Here is a 23,794-nt window from a genome sequence, read left to right as displayed (position 1 = left end):
GTTGTTCTATAAATAAGTCTATTTCTAGCTAACACTTTCTGGTTTAGATATCGAATATTCTAAGTCTAATACATAGTATTATAACGATTTTTTGAAGAATCAAATAAAATAAAATGATGTTAGAACGTCATTTCCGATGTTATCAGGAAGTTTCTATTTTGGTGGGAAATCTTCAATTTTATGCTTCGGAAAACTTGCTTATTCATCTAAATAGCGTCAAATAACAAAAATAAGTGAAAATAACGATTTTTTAGCATTTGTTTACATTCTAGATTCTGATTGGTATAGTCGAATTTGAATCAATCTTTCCTGAAAAGACACTTATTCGTCAACCTAATGTCATTCAAACTTGAAAAAACTAACCAGAGTTCAAAAAGAAATGTACAAAAAGCTATAACAACCAATAATTTACAACAATATCTATTATCCATATCTATTATCTTTAAAGATAATGAGGTTAAAAATCTATCTAGAAAATCATATAACATTCAAATTGCAATGTGCTGATAGTGATAGACAATATTGTTTCATTAATAGCTTTTTTTTTTTTTTTAGATATATTTCCTGTTAACTTTGAAGGTGCTAAATTAATAGTTAATAAAGGATTAAGTAATCATTTTCAAATCAGTCATACGTTAAACATGAGCTCAATTACTCCATCAGGATATAGGTTTGGAGCGACATATGTTGGTTCTAAACAGTTTAGTCCTACTGAGGTAAAAAATTTTTTTTAATTCTAAATTTAGTTTAGTTTTTAAATTGAAATTGAAGTGATTTATTTGATTTTCATATTAATAAAAAAAAGAGTAAAAACAAAAATCTTTATCTTTAAAGAATCTTTCTTTATATACAAGGAGACCTTATGAGGTGTTCATCATGGATTCAAATAATATTGTATATGTGGATAAATCTCAATATGAACCTTTATTAAGCAAAGGGCAAAAGTGCATTTCTCAAGCATTTCCAAGAAAATTGTCATTAGAAATTGTCAATGACTTATAAGCAAAGTTTAATGACTTTCATTTATCAAATGTTTTGTAGCCTGGTGCTATCATTTTTTTTTTCATGTTTGCAAGGTTGAGGAATTGACTCTCAGTGATGGAATATATATATATAATTTCTCCTCTCTAAATAAGTGTGAAATTTTTACATAAACTAAATAATTAAAAATTACATGGGCTAATACATTTTGTCTATTTATCTACTAGTAAAAATATGTATTTTTCATTTTCAAATCTCTTGCCTTGTAAATGGATTGATGTATTTTAAAAATTCTGGAGGTCTATTTTTATAGACAAGTAAAAAAAATCTTACAACAAGTTGCATAACTTTCCTGGGTTTTACGAGATTTTATTTTTAAAATAGCATTTGTATAATTAAAGAAAATAACTAAAATTATATGTGGTTTCATTTGTTTTGAAATTTTGTTATAAAAACTTTATATATTTTTAATTATTGTAAAATAGCAAAAGACAATTTTGAGGGTAGAGATGAGTTTTATAAAACACTATAAATTCTAACAACGAGTAAAACCTTCATTAAGTCTGACCCCTTGTGAGATATGACATGTGACTACCCTCTATCTCTTCATCCCCTTGACCTTTCACAACCAAAATTTAATAGCATCAATGTCTCCTTATATACAAAGCTACCATATCAATTTTCTTTATCTCCATCTCATCCTGAGATATTAAGCAAAATAAATACACACACACACATCCACAGAATTTTTTGCCCTTTTTTTGGATTTAGGAGGTCTCAAAACATGGGGATTTGCAAAAAACTCTGAGGGTGAAATTTGACACAATTTCAATACTTTCCTTTGTTATGTATATATAACAGCCAGGAAAGTAAAAGAAAAATACTGTTTTTACTAGTAGATAGACAAAATGTATAAGCCTGTCATTAATTTAAATAATNCGAATGAGCGGGTCGGCGACCCCCCGAGTGTGGGCGAGCGCGCGTTAACGGAACTGTAGAGCATACTGATAGGAAGAAAAAAGTCAAAGGAACCGTGCCTCATGAAAATTTGTAAATAACGCCCACTAGGGGGCGTCCCGGGCTACTAGTATATATATAGTCAGCCAGTGACATTTTTACTTGGTGGGGAGTCACTGCCGTGACTACTGGATATCTAAGTTACTAATGAAAAATATGAAAATTGTTAATGAGTTCCTTACTAGTCAAATCGACATCATTTGATACAATAAAAATGCTGATTTATAAATTAATAAATGAGAAATTTTTAAGTCTTAAACAGGGACCCTAAGGGGTTAAAGAAAGTCGGATGACACTGATAAATATCATATCTGAACAAAATATAGATTTTAGATAAGGAAGATTAGTGGTGTTTATCCTTGAACTGATAGCTTTCTAACGATCTTGTATTTTCATCTTCATTTCTCAGTATGATTTTGATATTACACTCTTTTTTTATCTGTTTGATAGAGTTCGTCTCTAATCTGCCTCTGTCTTAACTTCATTCCAGTATTCTATATATTAAATCCCTGTGTCCTACTAAAAATAGATTATGATAGATATAAGAATTTACCAATTAAACTACACCTTATACGCTGGTTCAATCGAAACAAACATCTTCGATCTCTGAACGAGGTCGAAAACGTTTGTTTTGATTAAACCCCCGTCTGCCTCAGGTTAAAAACGTATTAGAATACAAATTAAAGAAAAGAACTGAGTTCTAATGGTAGTCCTTTTTAATAATGGTAGAACTACAACCGCTATTTTTAAATTTAAACGACTTAAGTATTTTAAAAGTTCTACAAACAAATAATTTACGTATTTTTAAAATAAAAACATTAAAATAAATAAATAATAAAATAATTACACATGTTATTAAAAAAAATTTTAAGTCTATCCTATGTCTTTTTCTTGCCTCATCGGGTTATCAACTACAGACTGCCATGCTTTGGATAACGTTTATTTCTCCTTGAAATTAATGTATTAACTCTTTCTAGATGCTTGGAATATATCAAAAGACTCCATTGATCGTAACTTGTTGACGTCAAACATCTTTTTTAATAATTTAGTCTGGTTCCAACTTGCTGACACCCCCGGCTCGCTCGCAAACTGGGCAAATGCTATGGATAGACTATTTGTACGAACATCGTATTTATGTCGGGTGGTAGGTATTTATGTCGGACCCCCGTCCCTCACCACCCGGTAGCCCCATTGTGGGCCTGGCCGAACCCATATGCCTTGCTAAAAGAGGACCTCTTAGTGCCTACAGGGTGGAAAGAATTTTAAAAATTAAAAAAGTACCATTTTAGTGAGCTGATGGACGGGTATCGACATATTCTATCGGATCATTCCCCGAAAATTTCCTGGAAATTTTTCGATCCGTCCGGATTCGATCCCGGGTCCCCAAAGCGGGAGGCTGCACCTTGATCACTTGACCACCCGGCCTTGTACCGCAGGTTAATAAAAAATAAAAAAAAAAGAGTTATACTTTATTGTCATAAAAGATTACAAACATGTTTATTTATTATATTTTAATATTTCTTTCTTATATATTCATATTTTTAAAGGTGTAATTTTATATCTTTATAAATATATCATGTTCGGCGCTTTTGTCGCAAGGGGAAGATGGCAGCCTCCAATCATTCCATTTCTTGTTTTGTATAACACGTGAGTGTCTGTGTATTTTACGATCGAAGTTATTATTGTAGAAATGGGTAATATTTTTGCGGCGAGTTCTCCGTCGAGTCCATTGACAGTCGGTTCAAGTGGAATACAACCGATTCCGTCTTTACATAAAGAGAAAAATGGGGATGACGATAATGGTTTATCAAATCCCGGCACGATGGAAGAATTACACCAAAAATGCAAAGGTAATACTACAGATTTCCTTGAGTGTTCTTAGTGATTTCATTATCTCAACTGATGATAAATAATATTTTAATAATATATAATATCTTGATTTAAAAATAATTTTATTTTATGAAACTATTAAGTATTTTATAAGTTTTGTTTCAAAGATTAAAGAAATTTAAATTTTATATAATTTAATGTTTAAAAAAAAAAGCAAACTGACTCGAATGTAATCTTTTATTAATTTGGTTTTGTAAATAAATGATATATACTTACTATATTCAACTTCAAAATGGTATATGCTGTAGTATGCAACATGGTTTATTTTATTATATATATATTTTTAAAATTGCTTCTTGTCTATTTTTTATTAACTGTATTAAATCTTAGATTTTTCAACTCAGACATCATATAGACCTGAGATGGAGAACAGTTGCCAGCAAAATTCATTTAACCGTCAGCCAAATTAATAGATTAATTAATTTGGCTGATGGTTGGATATTTATTAATATATTGGATTCTTGGGATGTTTATATAAAATTCCATCTATTTTTATTATTTTCCAATATGCATTTTGAGTCATTGTAAACTTCTCTTCAGTTAGAATATAATTTATTTGTACAAAAATTTTAAGATCTTATTTATCATTAGTTCCCACCTTAATTATCATACATTCAAAAGTTGAACTATACTAGGGGTCACCAAACTATGGCCTGCAAGGTCAGTTCATCCAGCCCGTTGCCACACTGTGCCACAAATTAGCTAAAATATAATTATTTATATGGAAATATCATAGATTATAGATAAACTTACTATGTAAAAAAATTAAAATAAATGTAAGTAAAAATGCCAAAATTGGTCTAATCTGAGTTTTGCATCTGACAGTATTATAATTTTTTAATCAGTGAAATAAAAAATTTGGCAACTTTTTGAGACTCAATATCAGAGCACTTTTTGTATAAGTACAGTACCTGCAATGAAGTTTCTAAAGAAAGCAATTACAAGCTTGCTGCAGCAATTGTGTTTGTGTATTGGTAAATAAATATGTTGGTTGTCTTTATTTTTTGTATTAAGTGTGCTGTATTGAACAAAATGGTTCTGCGGCCTGCATTCATTATTCTCACAGTTATCCGGCTCGCTGTGAAAAAGTTTGATGACCCTTGGACTAGGGTGGTGCTTAAAATAGGGAAAAAATAAAGCGCTTACTTTTTTGTGGTCCTACCCTCCAGAACTATTCCAACTGGTCTCAAATTACTACAGAAGAAATTTGAACTTGATATATTAATATTTAGAGGTAGCTCAATGGCCACAAAGTTTATAAAAAGAGCAATTTATGACAAATGAAAACATACAAGACCTATTTTGTAAGCCAGACTTGTTTCACTTTTTTGGACAATTACAGACAAATAGTCATGTAGACTCTACAATATTCAAAAACTTGTGGATTACAAACCAAAATGCAACGAAAAAATTTTTAAACATCACAATTCACAAAATTTGAAATTTTCAGTACTATGTTCAATGTAACTTTATCAGTTTATTTTGGTAGAGGCAAAGTGTGTCTCTTTCTTGCTGTCTGGTTAATGTCTCCAACTGCTCCCTCACTAGTTACTCTGTCTCCTTTACAGCTTACATCTTCTTCTTCAGTATCTGTGCTGTTGCTTGAGGATATTAGTTCTGCTATTTCTTCACCATTTCTCTTCAAGTTTTCCATTCTACGTTTTTTGTTAAGCATCTGTTCCTGTCTTTGTGCTGATTGTTTCTCCTTTGCAGCTACTGTAATTTTGCATCCACACTACCATTGACCCTTTAGGTCCTTTTTCACACTGAGCTAACAAGAACTCATGATCCTCTGGAATTTTTATCATTTTGACTGCTCTAAGATGAGAAATGTCAAAAAGTTCATCTAGTTTACTAACAAATTTAGCCTAATTTGTTTGCTGTGTTACAGATTGTCGCCCCTTGTTCTTCTTCAGCAAATGCCATTCTTCAAATGTTCATTCTAGTTTAGTTATGCAGTTTCTTGGATCCATCATTGGGATCCTTGCTATTTCATAAAATATTGCCAGCTTATCGACTGTAACATCAGATGAGCGTCTGATAGTTTGTTTCAGTTGAAGATGGTGATGTAAAAACAAACCAAGAGCCTGACATAAGGATGGCAAATTGTTGCCAGTTAATTCAGTTACTGTTGAACCAATGAGGTACACTTCAATTTTAGATCTAGTTGCTGTTGCCTTCTTATTTATTATTTAATAACTTTGCCAAAATGAACAAAAATGCATTATATGATTTGCTTGAGCAGTTTCTGGATTATGTAGATAATTTCTTTATATACAAAAGATACATTGATGATATTTTTAAATTGTGGAAAGAAAAACCAAATATAGAAAGTTTCATAGAACATATGAATAACAACCCATATGGACTTTCCATAAAATTAGACCAAGCCAGCAATTCAAGGGCACACTTTTTAGATCTCAATATTAGTGTTATAAACAGAGTTATCCATACAAATATTTATCATAAACCATCTCACCTTCCATTGTTTATACCAGCAAACTCATATGACCCATATATCTACAAAATAGCTGCCTTTTGTGTCTTAACCAAACATGCTTTTACTCACTGCACAAATTACGAGGACATGTTAAAAGAGCTTAAACATCTTGAGGACATAGCTAAATTGCATGGTTACAAAAACACCTTATTCATAAATTAGCAAATGTCTATTCTAACAGGGGTACTCCTATACCCAATAATCTTGTATCGTGAAATGGGAACGCTCACAACGCATGCCTCATAGTTCTAGATTATAACCACAATATGAAAAGCTTGTATAAAGAAATTGCCCATCACAGAGGTGATAGATTAGCATATAGGTGTGTTCCCACTGTCTATAACATGCTTAGAAACAGAAAGGACAACAACGACATGCTTAGGGTTCCTGGAATTTATAGGATTACATTGAGAGACAATAGATTCCAGCGTGATCTTGAGTACATTGGTGCCACCACACAATCTCTCAAAGTAAGGCTGGCTGAACACAAGTATGATATCAATAAAGGACAATACAAGACCCCCCCTAGCCAGGTATGTCGTGGATAACGACATCCAAGTCCATCTAGACCAGTGTTTCTCAACGGGGGCGATATCGCCCCCATGTGGGCGTTTTTCCATGTTGAGGGGGCGATTTGTAACAATTTATATTTTGAGGGGCGAAAAACAATTTTCTGGGCGATATAGTAAAACATTATATTAAGAATAATTAGATATTTTATTCGTTATATCGTACAATAATTAAACAAATAACATTATACTAGTTACTAGTCTATTCAATGCAGTACGAATTTGGCGTTAACCTCGTCCCTAGGCATCGGAATTTTGTAGTGAAGAGGGCGATACTACGTAACGGTTTTATTGAAGGGGGCGACAATTCGTTAGAGGTTGAGAAACACTGATCTAGACCAAGCTTTCATCATAAGACGATATATGCATGACGACCAAATAAGGACACTGGAAGCTCTCAAAATATTCAAATCCGTAAAGAGCAGCCATTGCATGGCAATCATTATACCTAAGGGAGCAGTCAAGTTAAAAATTATTTTGGAGAAATTTAAATTTGATTAAATCGATTTAGAATATTATTTTAAATTTTTAAGAGAATTAGTTGAAAAATTCTCATTTATACATTTTAAAATAAATTTTTTAAAACAAAGTATTCACTATTAAGTACTAGAATTTGTAACTGTCTCTTTCAAAACCTTTTATTTCTAGTAAAAATAATATTTACTTGCTTGAACAAACGTTTTCATATCTCTATCAAGAACTGCTTCAGGTTCAATAATGTTCTAATATTGGAATGCCCAGAGTTCAAATATTAACTGCCACTTAGTTAAACCGTTCAAATTATTTGATGCAAATTAATTTGGCTATTTATGTCCTACTCCATTTTATAGGTCCACCTTCTGCATATTAATATTTTATCCTGGAATTCTCTGAATAAGACAATATTGCTGAGAATACTTCTGATACATATATTGCCATGTGTATGATATATTGTTGTTTTGTTTATCAGGGGTGCACAACCTGCGGCCCGCGGGCCACATCAATGTTTATGCGGCCCGCGGATGGTACAGGCCAAATCCCTTCTTTTGAAGTTTCTAAGTGTAGAACTTTTCCCTTTCACAAAGTCATTAGCACCCAAATGTTTTATAACTTTCCCTGAAGTGAGAAATGGGGGGTTGTTCTATAAATAAGTCTATTTCTAGCTAACGCTTTCTGGTTTAGATATCGAATATTTTAAGTCTAATACATAGTATTATAACGATTTTTTGAAGAATCAAATAAAATAAAATGATGTTAGAACGTCATTTCCGATGTTATCAGGAAGTTTCTATTTTGGTGGGAAATCTTCAATTTTATGCTTCGGAAAACTTGCTTATTCATCTAAATAGCGTCAAATAACAAAAATAAGTGAAAATAACGATTTTTTAGCATTTGTTTACATTCTAGATTCTGATTGGTATAGTCGAATTTGAATCAATCTTTCCTGAAAAGACACTTATTCGTCAACCTAATGTCATTCAAACTTGAAAAAACTAACCAGAGTTCAAAAAGAAATGTACAAAAAGCTATAACAACCAATAATTTACAACAATATCTATTATCCATATCTATTATCTTTAAAGATAATGAGGTTAAAAATCTATCTAGAAAATCATATAACATTCAAATTGCAATGTGCTGATAGTGATAGACAATATTGTTTCATTAATAGCTTTTTTTTTTTTTAGATATATTTCCTGTTAACTTTGAAGGTGCTAAATTAATAGTTAATAAAGGATTAAGTAATCATTTTCAAATCAGTCATACGTTAAACATGAGCTCAATTACTCCATCAGGATATAGGTTTGGAGCGACATATGTTGGTTCTAAACAGTTTAGTCCTACTGAGGTAAAAAATTTTTTTAATTCTAAATTTAGTTTAGTTTTTAAATTGAAATTGAAGTGATTTATTTGATTTTCATATTAATAAAAAAAAGAGTAAAAACAAAAATCTTTATCTTTAAAGAATCTTTCTTTATATACAAGGAGACCTTATGAGGTGTTCATCATGGATTCAAATAATATTGTATATGTGGATAAATCTCAATATGAACCTTTATTAAGCAAAGGGCAAAAGTGCATTTCTCAAGCATTTCCAAGAAAATTGTCATTAGAAATTGTCAATGACTTATAAGCAAAGTTTAATGACTTTCATTTATCAAATGTTTTGTAGCCTGGTGCTATCATTTTTTTTTTCATGTTTGCAAGGTTGAGGAATTGACTCTCAGTGATGGAATATATATATATAATTTCTCCTCTCTAAATAAGTGTGAAATTTTTACATAAACTAAATAATTAAAAATTACATGGGCTAATACATTTTGTCTATTTATCTACTAGTAAAAATATGTATTTTTCATTTTCAAATCTCTTGCCTTGTAAATGGATTGATGTATTTTAAAAATTCTGGAGGTCTATTTTTATAGACAAGTAAAAAAAATCTTACAACAAGTTGCATAACTTTCCTGGGTTTTACGAGATTTTATTTTTAAAATAGCATTTGTATAATTAAAGAAAATAACTAAAATTATATGTGGTTTCATTTGTTTTGAAATTTTGTTATAAAAACTTTATATATTTTTAATTATTGTAAAATAGCAAAAGACAATTTTGAGGGTAGAGATGAGTTTTATAAAACACTATAAATTCTAACAACGAGTAAAACCTTCATTAAGTCTGACCCCTTGTGAGATATGACATGTGACTACCCTCTATCTCTTCATCCCCTTGACCTTTCACAACCAAAATTTAATAGCATCAATGTCTCCTTATATACAAAGCTACCATATCAATTTTCTTTATCTCCATCTCATCCTGAGATATTAAGCAAAATAAATACACACACACACATCCACAGAATTTTTTGCCCTTTTTTTGGATTTAGGAGGTCTCAAAACATGGGGATTTGCAAAAAACTCTGAGGGTGAAATTTGACACAATTTCAATACTTTCCTTTGTTATGTATATATAACAGCCAGGAAAGTAAAAGAAAAATACTGTTTTTACTAGTAGATAGACAAAATGTATAAGCCTGTCATTAATTTAAATAATTATTAAATAAATAAAAATTATTCTGCAAATTTAACAAAATGTAGAATGATTTTAATTATTTAATTTATGTAAAAATTTCAAGGTTTATGTTGAGACTTATCCACAGACACAATATTATTTGAATTCATGATGGACTCCTTGTAAGGTCTTCTTAGACTCATTCTTTATTATTCTGTTACAATTTTAAATGTGAAGTCCTTTTTTATTTTTTGAGTTTATCCTCTGTAAATATAATTATAAAAAATACTTTATAATTTTTTATTGTAATTTTTTAATATATAAATGCTATCTAGTGAGTTGTTCGGAAAGTAATTTCATTTTTTTACCACCAGAGGGATTAGTTGTATTTTTACCTGCCAATTTCATTCTAAATCATATTGTCATTACATATTTTGACAGCTGACATTTTGACATTTCAAGGCTTATTTGTAAAAAAATTTTGTTTGATTCTTTGCAATTTTTTTTCTGTTCCATTAAATATGAAAAATCAAAAGCAGCATTTTTGGCATATTTTGCTTTTTTATTACTGAAAAGGTAAGAGGTAAGAGTGATTTATTTGGTTTTCATAATAATTAATAAAAACAAAGAGTAAAAACAATAATCTTTATCTTTAAAGAATCATTCTTTATATACAAGGAGACCTTATGAGGTGTTCATCATGGATTCAAATAATATTGTGTATGTGGATAAATCTCATGCTCATCTTCAAGCAAGATAAAAATTAGGTGACCTGTATGGAGAGGATGTGTTGAAAGAACGACAATGCCAAAACTGGTTTGCAAAATTTCATTCCAGCAATTTTGATATTGAAGATGCACCACATTCTGGAAGGCCAGTTGAAACTGATGAAGACAAAATAAAGGTATTGATTGAACAAACTGCCAAATAACAACACGAGAAATCACTCAGAGATTAAATTTGTCGAATTCAACCGTTTACAATCACTTGAAATGACTTGGTTTCATTTCAAAGCTCAATATATGGGTTCCACTTGTTCTTAAAGAAAGAGATTTGCTCCATTACATTGACATCTGTGATTTGCTTCTCAAACATCAAGAAATGATCGATTTTTGAATTTTGAATTATTGCCAGTTATGATTTGCTTCAGCTCATAACTGGCAACGAAAAATAGATTGTTTATAACAATGTCAAATGCAAGCAATCACAGAGTAGAAGAGATGAGCCGGCTCAAAACACTTTGAAAGCTGATATTCATTTTTAAAAAAATGATGCTCTCTCTAGTGGGATTTTAAGCAAATTGTTTTTTTCAAGCTTTTACCAGACAACTCCACAATTGATTCAGAAGTGTACTGCCATCAACTGGACAAATTGAATGATACCATCAAACAGAAAAGGCCAGAATTGATCAACAGAAAAGGTGCAGTGTTTCACCATGATAATGTCAGACCTCACACAAGTTTGGTAACTCATCAGAAACTGTTACAACTTGGATGGGATGTGCTACCACATCCACCATATTTGCCAGATCTGATTCCCTCAGATTATTACTTGTTTCAGTCTTTACAAAATTTTTTAAACAGTAAAACATTTATTTCAAATGAGGATGTCAAAAATCACTTGGATCAGTTTTTTTGTAAGCAAAGATCAGAACTTTTATGAGTGTGGAATGATGCTACTACCAGAAAGATGGCAAAAGGTATTGGACCAAAATGGTCAATATATAATTCAATAAAATATTTATATATTATAAGAAAATAATTTTTTTTCATGAAAAAAAATTAAATTCCTTTCTGAACAACCCAATATATATATCATAAAATTTTTTATATATTATACATACAGTAAGACCTCTGAAAGTTGACCAGACCACCCAAGGGACTGAAAGAAATGGTCAACATATACAGTATAGGTGGTCAACATATGGAACAACTGTACTGATACATAGATGTGCTTTGTTTTATTGTACAGCTTTTATTAAAGAATGTTTTACAGAAACAAGCAAAGTAAAACATGGGAAAATCATTCCTAATTAATACTGAATCAAACAAAATCAATATATTTACATATGTATTGTTTTCTCATGATTTGGTCATTCTTTCTGATAAAAAAGTCAATTTTAATCTGTTTCTTATTCTTTATATAAAGGTAAGTGGAGAAAACACTTCCAATACTAGTGAGGTTGCAGCCAAACTTTTTAATGCATAAACATGTACGTTGGACGTTCAGTGCCGCTTTCCTGTAAGCCTAGAAGTTTGACAATGGTGTTTGGAATGTCGATGGAGTCATGCTCGACGTTCCAAATGCCATTGTCAAACTTCTAGACTTACTGAAAGGTGGTGCTGAATGTCCGACGTACACGTTTTTGCGTTGAAAACTTCGGCCGCAACCTTTCTACTGTCTACACCACTCAGCATACCTGGGAATTTTTTCATGGCAAATGACTTTAACTACATTATCAAATGACTGGCATTCTCTTCTTTTATATCTGCAATTTCTGTGTCCTCACTTCTGTTTCATCAGTTGCTTCTGGCACTTTTCTGCTGGCTTGTACTTTGGTGAATACTGATTGGAAAATGTCGTCATTCATTGCAACAAAATCTTCAAAATCTACTCCCTTGAATTCTGTCATGGGAAGTGGACTGTCTAGTGGGGCTGCAACACCTTGCTCTTGGGTTGTAACAAATCAAGCTTTCTTGAAGCACTTTTGAATTGTTCCAGGCTGAACTTTATTCAAAGTGAAACTAATCCAAAGTAGTAGCAGATGCAGCAGATGAATTTGTTTGTGCAGACAGACCATACATTTGCATTTTAGCAATGACCCACTGTAGAAGCTGGGCTTAATAGTTCATTTTGAATGTTTTGATTATGCTTGGTTGATAGGTTGAATTTTTGATATAATGTTTGGAGGCAAAATTTCAGTTTTACATATGTAAGATGATTCACTTGGGGACTGCTTAGACAATTGTCCACTACCAGGAGAATGGACCATTTCTTCTTTATTTCTTAGTCAATACCTCTTATTCACTTTTCAAATAGGGTACCAGTCATCCATGCAGATTTGTTAGCAGGTCTTTGTGCTGTAGGTTCTTGAATGAGCATGGTTTTATCGATTTACCAATCACCAAAGGTTTTAGCTTCTCCAGTTAAGCTAGTGCACAGCAGAACTGCGAAATGTTTTTTAGAAAATTTTCTGCTTTTACATTTGTCACTTTCATAATGATGCTCCTGTCAGGAAAAAGAGTCCACATTCTTCGGTTTTAAAGATGCCATCATTTTTGAAGCTACTGTCAAAGTCCAGAAACTTTTCAATGAACTCTTCAACAACTTCTATTGAAACTTCATAGATATACCAGACTACACTTTCTAGAAGAGCTTGTGTTGTAGTTTCAGTTTCTTGAGCCAACTATGTGGTGCCTGGAAATTGATATCTCAAGCTCCTTTGTGAACTTTTTAGCAATTTCTTGGATCATTAGGCAGAAATTTGGACATTAATGGCCCTTGTTTGAATCAGCATAATATTGCTTCATTGACTTCATCCAGCAAAGTTTTTTTTTTTATCATAAATCTTCACTTTTTTTTTTATTATATCTCTCCAAGTACTCATCCTTATGTTTTTGGATATTGCTTACTATCTTCTTGCTTACACCAAAATGTTCCACTGTCTTTCTTTCGCTGCTGTTTTCTAGAAAATGTAATAGATCAATCTTCTTCAATGTCAGCTCTTTCAGTTCTTTCTTTTTCACTACCATGACTTAATTAACAGCAAAATTTTCTAGTCAACTTGCATAGAGAAAAGACAAAAAAGTAAAGCCTGGTTCTTTCTCATACAACTGCTTGGCACCTTGCTTTGATAGCCACTGCAATGTGAGTAAAACAGCTCGGTTTTTTCTAATTATTGAAAAACACTTCTGTCAATATCACCTTATAAATATGTCATTCACACTCTTTCACAGAAGTAATAACTCCTACTTTTTTACCACCTTTTTCAAAAATCATTTGCACAGTTGAAAATTGGTCAGGTGACAGTTTTTTTTAATTGGACTTGGATAAATTTTCTCTTTACGATAGAACAATTTGTTTTGTACTATCTGATGGATTAAATTTTATTTTTATAATTATAATGAATTAGGCTGAAGTGACCACCTATAGATGTGACAGTTGATCACGACAAGATAACAACTAAGCCTAATTGATTTTCCTTACTGGATTAAATTAATACATAATTATCATTGTTAAATTACCGATTCAAAGTCAAAATTATTGTATTCTTGATATTCTTCTTGAAGAAATTTATTGCTACCAGTTCTGCATTTCATTTTTCTTGCCCTTGATGCAGATTGGACTCAACTGGTCAAATTAGAGAATAAATTAATACTGTGTGTTATAGTACAGGTGGTTAAGATACAACTTAAAGAGGTGGTCAATATAGAGAGATTGTATAAAAAAGGAGTGACTCACATTAACCAAATAATATGATCGATATTTGTGAATGTTTTTGTAGCCCCTTCTGGGCTCTTCCTCAGGCTTCTTTTTTTGTTCCAAACAAGCTGGCAGTTAACATTCAAAAATAGATTGAATGGTATTAGATTTGGGAATTTGCCAGCTTGTTTGGAACAAAAAAAGAAGCCTGAGGAAGAGCCCAGGAGGAGCTACAAAAACGTTTGTAAATATCGATCATATGCACTCCAGTTATTGTGTTAATGTGATTCGCTTATTTTTTATATATTCATCCCGGTGTGTTGTACAGTTAAATAGAGATTGACTTTCAATTGTGTACATATGGTTATGTCAGGTCTACAAAAGTTAGGACAACTTGGGAAGGTGGTCAACTGGATGTTACACTCTATGGAGGTTCACACGTTTTATTTGTATGACAGGAAAAAAATTGAAGATTCTTTTCTAACATTTTGATTTTTTCACCTAGCTGTATAATAAGGCCTAACTACATCTAGTACAGTGGGTGATTGGTTAACGAACAAATTGGATAACAAACACTTTCGCGAAAGATTTTGATGATCGGACAACGAACACTTTTGCAAAAGATTTTTATGATCGGGTAACGAACACTTCATTGAACAAACATAAAAAGAAGCGACGAAAATAGCAAATACCAATTGATTTTCCTTTGTCTTCAGGTAACTTTTTGGAGCGCAGGAGACATCAACATCGACACTCAACCCGATATATACTGATTAGATAGTATTCCTCGAACTTTGAAATACTCCCTTGTAATTTCAGTCTTTTATTTTTATGACAAACAATTCTTTTATAGTATTTGTGAGACTGTCAGGCGGGCAAAACTTAATGAGTGCTCATAAATATGAAAACTCATAAATGACTTTTCATATTTATGAGCACTATGAACACTAAAATGAACAATAACTATGAGCACTAAATGAACACTAAAATGAGTGCTCATTAATGAAAACTCATAAATATTTTCGAAAGGTGAGAGTATAATAGCAAAGATAGAGAGTGGGCAGAAGATGTCTGATGTTGCTGGGCAGTATGGCTTGAACAAATGTACAGTAGGTCGCAGTTCAATCTTATGTAAGAAAGATACAGTATAATTAAGAAAACTCAAGCAGCTAAAGGAGTAACAAATATCACATCTGAGAAATAAAGAACATTGAAGAGCTCATAATGATTTCAAGAGTTCTTGGCGTTCTTCTGTCAGATCTGATGACAGAAGAATGCCAAGAACTCTTGAATGAAGAACACCAAGAAACTTGGTGAGATAAGTTTTATTATGAAAAAGAGGAGTAATGCTGATATCTGCTATTAATTAAAGATCTTTTGAAGAAGTGGGAGATGTCAGATCAACGGTCTTAGAATGGCATCCAAACCAGGTTGAGGTTAATAGGCTTGGGGATCTCTACAATTACAATGCTATTAATTATTTCTGAAAAATTCTGAAGAAGAGAGAAAAGCAATCAACATTAGACAGATTCTTTAACCCCCACAAACAAAAAAACATGACTAATAAAAATGCAAGTCTGTGTATATGTATTTTTATTATTACATATACACAGACTTTATTACATATACAGTGGTGCCTCGTATAACATACTTAATCCGTTTTAAGTTCACGTCCGTTAAATGAAAAGTCCATTATACGAAACGCATTTTCCCATAGAAATACATGTTAAAACATATAATTCGTTCTGCAGCACAAAATAACCGTACTGTACCATAAAAAAAAAAAAAAATGAAAATGGAGCAGTCACCAATTATGCCGGGTAGTCAGATGTTGTGAGGAGGAGGTGGAGGATCACTTTATTCACACATTTATACAGATACAGACTTTTCACACGTTGCAGCAGGTCTCTTTTTATTGTTTTTTAATCGGAGTCAGATTCAGGAGAGGCTACTGGGGCTTGCAGGGTCAACTCCTCTTGTTCCATCCTTTGTCTTTTGGCAGCTGGCTTCTTGAAAAACATGTCCAAGGTGGTCTGTTTCTCTTTCTTCTTCAACACCTGTCGGAAATGACGGGCAAGGATGTCAATGTAGAGATCATTGATCCTGTTGGCCTCAACTATGTTTGGATAATGAATGTTGGTAAACTCCTGAACCTGTCCCCATTTGACAAGGAAATTTCTGTCAACTTTCATTCCTTCTAATGATTTCTTGCTTTGTTTCAATTGAAAATCACCTTTCTGTTTTTTTAGAAGCCATGATTTGCACAACACTTGAATAAATGTAAATACCCTGCACTGAGGTGATGTATGTAATAAACAAGGGAGTAAGCCGAATCACAACGGGAGCTCTGTACTTCAGATATACTAATAATATATTCTAATAATATTAATATATTATAAAACTAGCAGATTGACATTGGCAACAGCAAAAGAATGGAAACATCATTCGCACTTGTTCGCAGAAAGTCCATTGTTCGCCTAACGTAACTGCCAAACGGAAAGTCCGTTGTTCGCAGCCAGTTCGTTGCTCGAGTCACGTAATGGCCAAACAGAAAGTCCGTTGTTTGCAACGTCCATTATTTGAGGCGTACGTTATACGAGGCACCACTGTACACAGACAGTAGTAAGAAAGTATATATTTTTTATTTTTTTGGGGTCTCCAGAACAAATTAATCAAATTCCCATACAAACCTATGGTAAATCGATAATTGGTTAATGAACAATTCGGATAGCGAACAAAGTCTTGGAACGGATTATGTTCATTAAACGATCACCCACTGTATTAGATTGCAAGATTTTTCAATGTAATCTTACTTATTATTCTATTCTTACTTTTTTCTTTTCTGGTCTGTCTACAAATGAAAAATAGAATTGAGAATCCTAAAGGCATGAATCCATGCTTTGTAAGCTGTACAGCAGTGTTTTTCAACCTTTTTCATTGAGTGGACCCCTGATTGAAAAATAAAAAATCGTGACACCCTTGACCAGCGGCGGATCTGAATAAGGGGGCTAATGGGNATAAAATCTTGCAACTCAGTTTTTCATCCCTTCCCAATTAAATGCTAAAACAAGAAGAATTTAGATAATTCAGTGTGAAGTGCTTGTAGGTAGCCATAAAAGTTGATAGAAAGTGTGAGTAAGAATATATCTAAACATGAACATTCAATACTTTTATTTTTGGTTGCATAATACCAAGAATACTACGAAAACTGAAGAAAATTTATTTTTTATTTTTTAGTGCATTTATGGCTTTTCAAAGTGCAATGCAATGCTTTTTAAAGTGTATACAAGACACAAGTGTCCATGTCGTTCTTCTCTGCTGGTTGGCCCGGTACTGGGACTGGGAATGTGAAGGCCAAGTAATGTGGTTTGGGCGAACTTGTGTACACGTAGTGTTGAACGTTACATTAACATGCGATTAGTCATCGTTTCTTTGCTTACTAGATATCTCGTAGCAAAGTAGAACTGACAATGAGTTATCTTGAACTACACTTAAGTAAATTTCCAAGAAAATGACTAAAGGCCCTAAACATTGCGACACCCCAATCGTGGCGCCGTGGCACCCCGGTTGAAAAACACTGCTGTACAGGATAGTGACTATTACTTTTTACCTTCAGTTCTCTGTGGCAAATGACTAGAACTAATTCATCCTTGCTTGTTAGGTTGGTTTTTCATAACAGTGAATATATTATCTACAAGCTAAGCTTGGATGCAAGTTTTGAATATTGAGTTCTGCATTATTATGACTTGTAGATTTTTTGCACTCTTCTTGTTCAGATCAAAATAAAATCAGTAGTAGTGAAATTAGTGGTTTTTATTTGAACTTTTAATAGTAATTTGAGAATTTAAGACTTAGAATAATTTGAACTTTTCCCAATTTTTAAATTTTTTTATTTCATAAAAGCCAGTTAAAGAGCAAATCTGTATTTTTCTTCATAAATTCAGCTCTTTCTAGAAACTTCTAAAGTGCTGATTTCTAAGTTCCTTATCTTCATTCTGCAAATTGTGAAACTTTAATAGTACAGTTTGTCTTAAAATTTATTAGACACACTGCTTAACTTCAGACATTTTAATTCAGTACAGAACTTTTTTTTTTTGTAGTGTTAACTTTGTTCTATTAAATTAATAGCATTTCAAATAGCACCACTTATTACTATCATACTTAATAAACTGTCCTCTAAAGATATCTTTTCTATTGACTTTGTACAAATAAAAACTTCTAGAAAACTTTTGTAAAGTCAGTTAAATTAATACTAGAATTGATAGACTAGCAATGCTATCTTGTAATACTTCAACTCTTGATATCTTGCATATATCAAAATATACATGTGCTATTACATATAACTATAAACATCAAATAACATATTTAAACTATGCTCTTCATCTCACTTCGTTTATGATAATTACAGAAAACTAATACATGACAAAATACTCCTTTGTAAATTAATAAACTAGATATTTACTTTTTTATTAGTATTTTATTCTAATTACATACTAACTTCTAACCTACTTTCAGGCTTCTAACCTACTAAAGTACTTTCAGGCTGACAATTTCAATGGTTAAAAACCATCAAATCAGATATGTTTGTTCTGAATTTTTTACATTTTGTGAAACATATTTTGAATCTCTGATGATGGACTTATCAGCTTGAAAGTACTTAGGTTAGAAGTTGGTATGTAATTAGGATACACCTAGAAAGCAGTAAAGATCTAATTCAATACATGACATTATTATTTGTTTAATAATAGAATGTAACATAGCTGTTTAAAATTTGTTCATTTTTAAACTCACTAATCAAATCACTTTATTAAAACATAGAAATAACTAAATAATTTAAAGCAATTATTAATTTTTATTTGCTTTTTCCTTGTTATGAATAATATCAAACAAATAAAAATTACTGCAAAAATATATAATTAAGTTGTTATCTGATTTATAATCATATTAAATAATCTAATATATTTTTCAAAGAAAAACAATATCTCAGGAAAGAACTACTAATAAAAATATTTTTCTTATACTATCAAATTTTGTATGTATTTTTTAAAATTTTGTAATTAAATACTTTCATTACTTCTATTTAAACTTAGGCTTATCCAGTTCTTCTTGGTGATATAGATCCAAATGGTAATTTAAATGCCAATATCATTCATCAGATAAATAGAAATGTTCGTACAAAGTTTGCAGCCCAGGTAAGTAATATTAATTTTAAATAGTAATTTTAAAATTTTATTTTGACTAACTTAATTTGTAAAAACAAATGAATCTTTAAATAAAATGTTTCGTATTAATAAATCAGAATTAGTTGAAAAATAAATTACACCGATATAAATCCAGCAAAATTTAATAAAATAAAAATGTTTTCAATCGTTTTTCAACGATCATCCTCAGTTACGAAAAATAGAACAGTAAATATAGAACCAGGGCTGTGGAGTCGCATAAAAATCTTTCGACTCCGACTCCGTTTCATATACATAACAAGTTGGTAAGTAAAAAGAGAGTCGGAGTCGGCGGATTTTTTGACAACTCTGACTCCGGCCAAAACACCAAAACTCCACGACTCCGACTCCACAGCCCTGTATAGAACATAAAATGCGTTCGAAATAAATAAATAATTAACGGAAACGCCCTAGCGGACGAACTAATGAAAAATTAACAAATAAACTAAATAAATAGTGAAAAATTAACAAATAAACAAAATAAATAGTGAAAAATTAATAATTGTAAAAGGACTTCCACGCAGTGGACAATGAGTCGGCGTCTCTATGGTTTATACAACCGGTTTTCATGTGTGCTTTATAGATTTCCAACCTCTCCAGATGTTTGATCGTTTGCCTATTAGTCGTCATTTTTATAATTGATGCTTGATCCCATTGCATGTCTATATCCTGTTGCGTTGCGTACGATGCCAAGACAGTGTTATCAATGTTCCTATCGATTGTGTATTTATGTTCCTTGAGCCTTTGCTTTAGACCACGCATCGTCACACCCATGTAAACTAGCCTGGAATCAAATCGTTGATCATGTAAAGGTACTGAATATATACCCGTTGTTGAATTCCAATCCTCTTTCTTTTTATCGTTTCTCAAAAGTTTGAAAATAGTGGGGTTGCGCCGGTATACAATGTGTATATTATTAGACTTGGCAGTAGATCTGTGTATCTTGTTCAAAAATGGGATGTAATTAAGTACTATTCGTTTATTATGGTCAATCTTGGGAGAACGCCGTTCAGTGGATTAGAAGGATGAAATAAGATTCTCTATTTCTTCCTTTGGATATCTGTTTAGTTGGGATAATACTCCCAAGATTGACCATAATAAACGAATAGTACTTAATTTAGCAATTAGCAAAAAATTAAAAGTTGTAAAAATCTGATAATAGATGGTACTACACATAGGACAAACCCTTGCCATTTTTTAGTCATACTGTCTACATAAAATATTGTAACTCAATTTTTCATTCACTTTCCAATTAAATGCTAAAACAAGAAGAATTTAGCTAACTTAGCAGTACATATATAAAACTAAAAAGTAAAAAAAAATAAATTTTCTTTGGCTTTTATTTTTGGTTGCATAATACCAAGAATACTACGAAAACTGAAGAAAATTTATTTTTTATTTTTTAGTGCATTTATGTGAATAAAAACATTTTTTAAAACTGGTTTTCTGTAAATCTTGGTTGCTTGTTGTTCTCTATTATATGTATTTTCTTAGCACAATGTTGCTGTTGAGAACATATCACACAGGAGCACTTTCAGAGGAAAAAGATTGTTTTATTGGTGTGGACGGATATGCATTTCAGGCTTAATGCCCCTCTTCAGTCCTATTATTACATATTTATCAGTAAATTGATTACAGGTTTACAAATTTACAGAATGCATTGAAAAAAATGTTTTTCTGTACTTTATTTATAATGAGCAATATTTTAGACCCATGTTTCTGAAAATACTGTGTCAAAGTTTTATTATATGACTAAGAACAAGTAATGTACTGTACAAGGGTATTTGCAAGACACACAGAGCCCATAATGGTCACAAGCTGTCCTACATAGATGAGATTTATTTTAACACCAAAGACAGTTAAGTCCCACCTTCACTTTGAGTAAATACATCAAGAAGCAACTGAATTTTTAGTATGATAAATTTTGTGACTGCCGTTATGAAGACACAAATCTGTGAATACCAGATTTTATAAACATGGAGACTTGACTATACTTGCCTACTTTGTTTGGATGGTGATTTTAATTTAGTCTAAACCATTTATTATTTTTAGAGTTTGAAATTATTACATTAAATTATTAAATTTAAAAACAAGAGATACAATTTGTTTGTCTTATAATATCAAATTCTTGTAATCATTGATGTATTTATTACTTATAAACTTATAGTGGGTGATTGGTTAACAGTTTGGACAGCGGACACTTTTGCAAAAGATTTTTATCTTTGGACAACGAAAACTTCACAGAACAAACACAAAAAAAAAGCATCATAAAATAACAAATACCGATTGGTTTTTCCCTTGTCTCCAGGTAACAATTTGAAACCTTTCAGAGAGTGGGAGACATCGACATCAATACTCAACCTGATACCAATTGGATAGTATTCCTCCAAACTTTGAAACTCTCCATTGTAATTCCAGCTTTTTGTTTACCTTTCTGACGAATAATTTTTTATAGTCTTTGCGAGACTGTCAGACACTCCTTAAGTTTTGCACTGGTTTTTATTTCTAAAGGTGAGAGTTTAACTGTCCTATTGGATATTTGTTAATGTTTTAACACCGAAATTTCAAATTTCATTTAGGCTTCACATTTACATAATTCTTTCGTGCACTAGTTGATTTCTGTTCTCTGAATTTTTGTGTGTGATTTTCTGAACTTTTTATTTCAAAAACAAATTGATAATATTATGGAGCCTAAAAACAGTGGAGTATCAAGAATCATGTTCACTATAGAAACCAAGCAAGAGATAGTAGCCAAGATAGAGAGTGGTCAGATGTCTGATGTTGCTAGGCAGTATGGCTTGAACAGGTCTACAGTAGGCAAAATCTTAACTAAGAAAGATATAATAAAGAAGATTCAAGCAGCTAAAGGAGTAACAAAAATCACATCTAAGAAACAAAGATGAAAAAATGGAGAGATTGCTTTTAATTTTGTTAAAAGAAAGGGAAATGAAAAGAGATGTAACTAGTATGACTATCATTCAGGAGAAAGCTTGAAGAAACAAACTCCACATTCATCATGAGGAGATAGAATTCAAGGCTACCACTGGATGGTTTGCAAAGTTTATAATGAGATCAGGCATTAAACATGTGGTAATTCACGATGAGTCTGCTAGTGCAGATAAAGAAGAAGCTGAGAAGTTCTGTCTCAAATTTGAAGAATTCAATAAAAATGAAGGATATTGTCCACAACAAAGTTTCAGTTGTGATGAAACTGGTTTATTTTGGAAGTGCATGCCGAACCATACCTACACTACGAAAGATGAAAAAAATATTCCTGGGCATAAACCTATGAAAAACCGATTGACATTACTTTTGGGAGCTAATGCTAGTGGTGATATAATGCTTATCCCACTTGTCTATCACTCTGAGAACCCTAGAGCATTAAAAATTCCATAATTAAAAAAAGACTGACCATGATGATGTGGAGATCAAATAAAAGGGCAAGGGTCAAACAGGCTCTTTTCAAAGAATGGCTGTTTGAAGTTGGTGCTCCAAGCATCACGAATTATTTTCAGACCAATGAATTGCCATTGAAAGCATTGTTGCTATTGGACAATGCACCAGGACACCCAAAGACCTTGAAAATAATTTGCTGAGAGACTTTTCCTGGCTGACAGTTCAATTTCTGCCTCCGAATACCACTTCGTTCATTCAACCAATGGATCAAGAGGTTAATGCAGGTTTCAAGAAATTGTACATTCAAGCACTGTTTCATTGGTGTTTTGAAGCATGTCAGTTCTCCTCAATGATGACATTTAAAACAATTTGGAAAGAAAAATTTGATATTCTTGAAGCTATATAGCTCATTCAAAAGGCATGATCTGAAGTCACTCAATGACAGTTGAATTCTGCTTGGCAAAAGCTGTGTCTCTCCTGCATTCAGGGAGACGGAGATGATATCCCTGAAATTATGGATGAAATTGTGATAACTAATAGAGATCTGGAATTGGAGTGAATGAAGATGACATTGAAGAGCTCATAATGGAAACTGATCTGATGACAGAACTCTGAGAACTCTTGAATGAAGAACACCAAGAAACTCAGCAAGATGTGTTTTCTTCTGAAAAAGACGAAGATGAAAGAGGATCAATGCTGACATCTGCTATTAAAAGATCTTTTGAAGAAGTGGAAGGATGTCAGAACAACAATCTTAGAATGGCATTCGACCCAGGTTGAGGTTTGGATGCCATTAGGCTTGGGGATCTCTA

At 32.0% G+C, this 23,794-nt stretch overlaps 1 protein-coding gene across 1 annotated transcript in view; it reads left to right on the top strand.

Moving 5' to 3' along the window:
* The first annotated feature begins 3,580 nt into the window (after positions 1–3,580).
* Positions 3,581–23,794, top strand: part of LOC111633135 (mitochondrial import receptor subunit TOM40 homolog 1-like) — a 33,982-nt gene continuing 13,768 nt past the window's right edge. Inside the window, exons 1-3 of the mRNA XM_023377667.1 lie at positions 3,581–3,848; positions 8,625–8,785; positions 19,458–19,559. Coding sequence (XP_023233435.1) covers positions 3,689–3,848; positions 8,625–8,785; positions 19,458–19,559 — 423 coding nt within the window. The 5' untranslated portion in view covers positions 3,581–3,688. The remainder of the gene's footprint in view (positions 3,849–8,624; positions 8,786–19,457; positions 19,560–23,794) is intronic.

Source organism: Centruroides sculpturatus, unplaced genomic scaffold (assembly GCF_000671375.1).
Source record: "Centruroides sculpturatus isolate CEXI.00-Female unplaced genomic scaffold, Cexi_2.0 scaffold786, whole genome shotgun sequence".
NCBI lineage: Eukaryota > Metazoa > Arthropoda > Arachnida > Scorpiones > Buthidae > Centruroides > Centruroides sculpturatus.
Note: the sequence above shows the minus strand (reverse complement) of the source record. Positions and strands in the feature narration are given on the sequence as shown.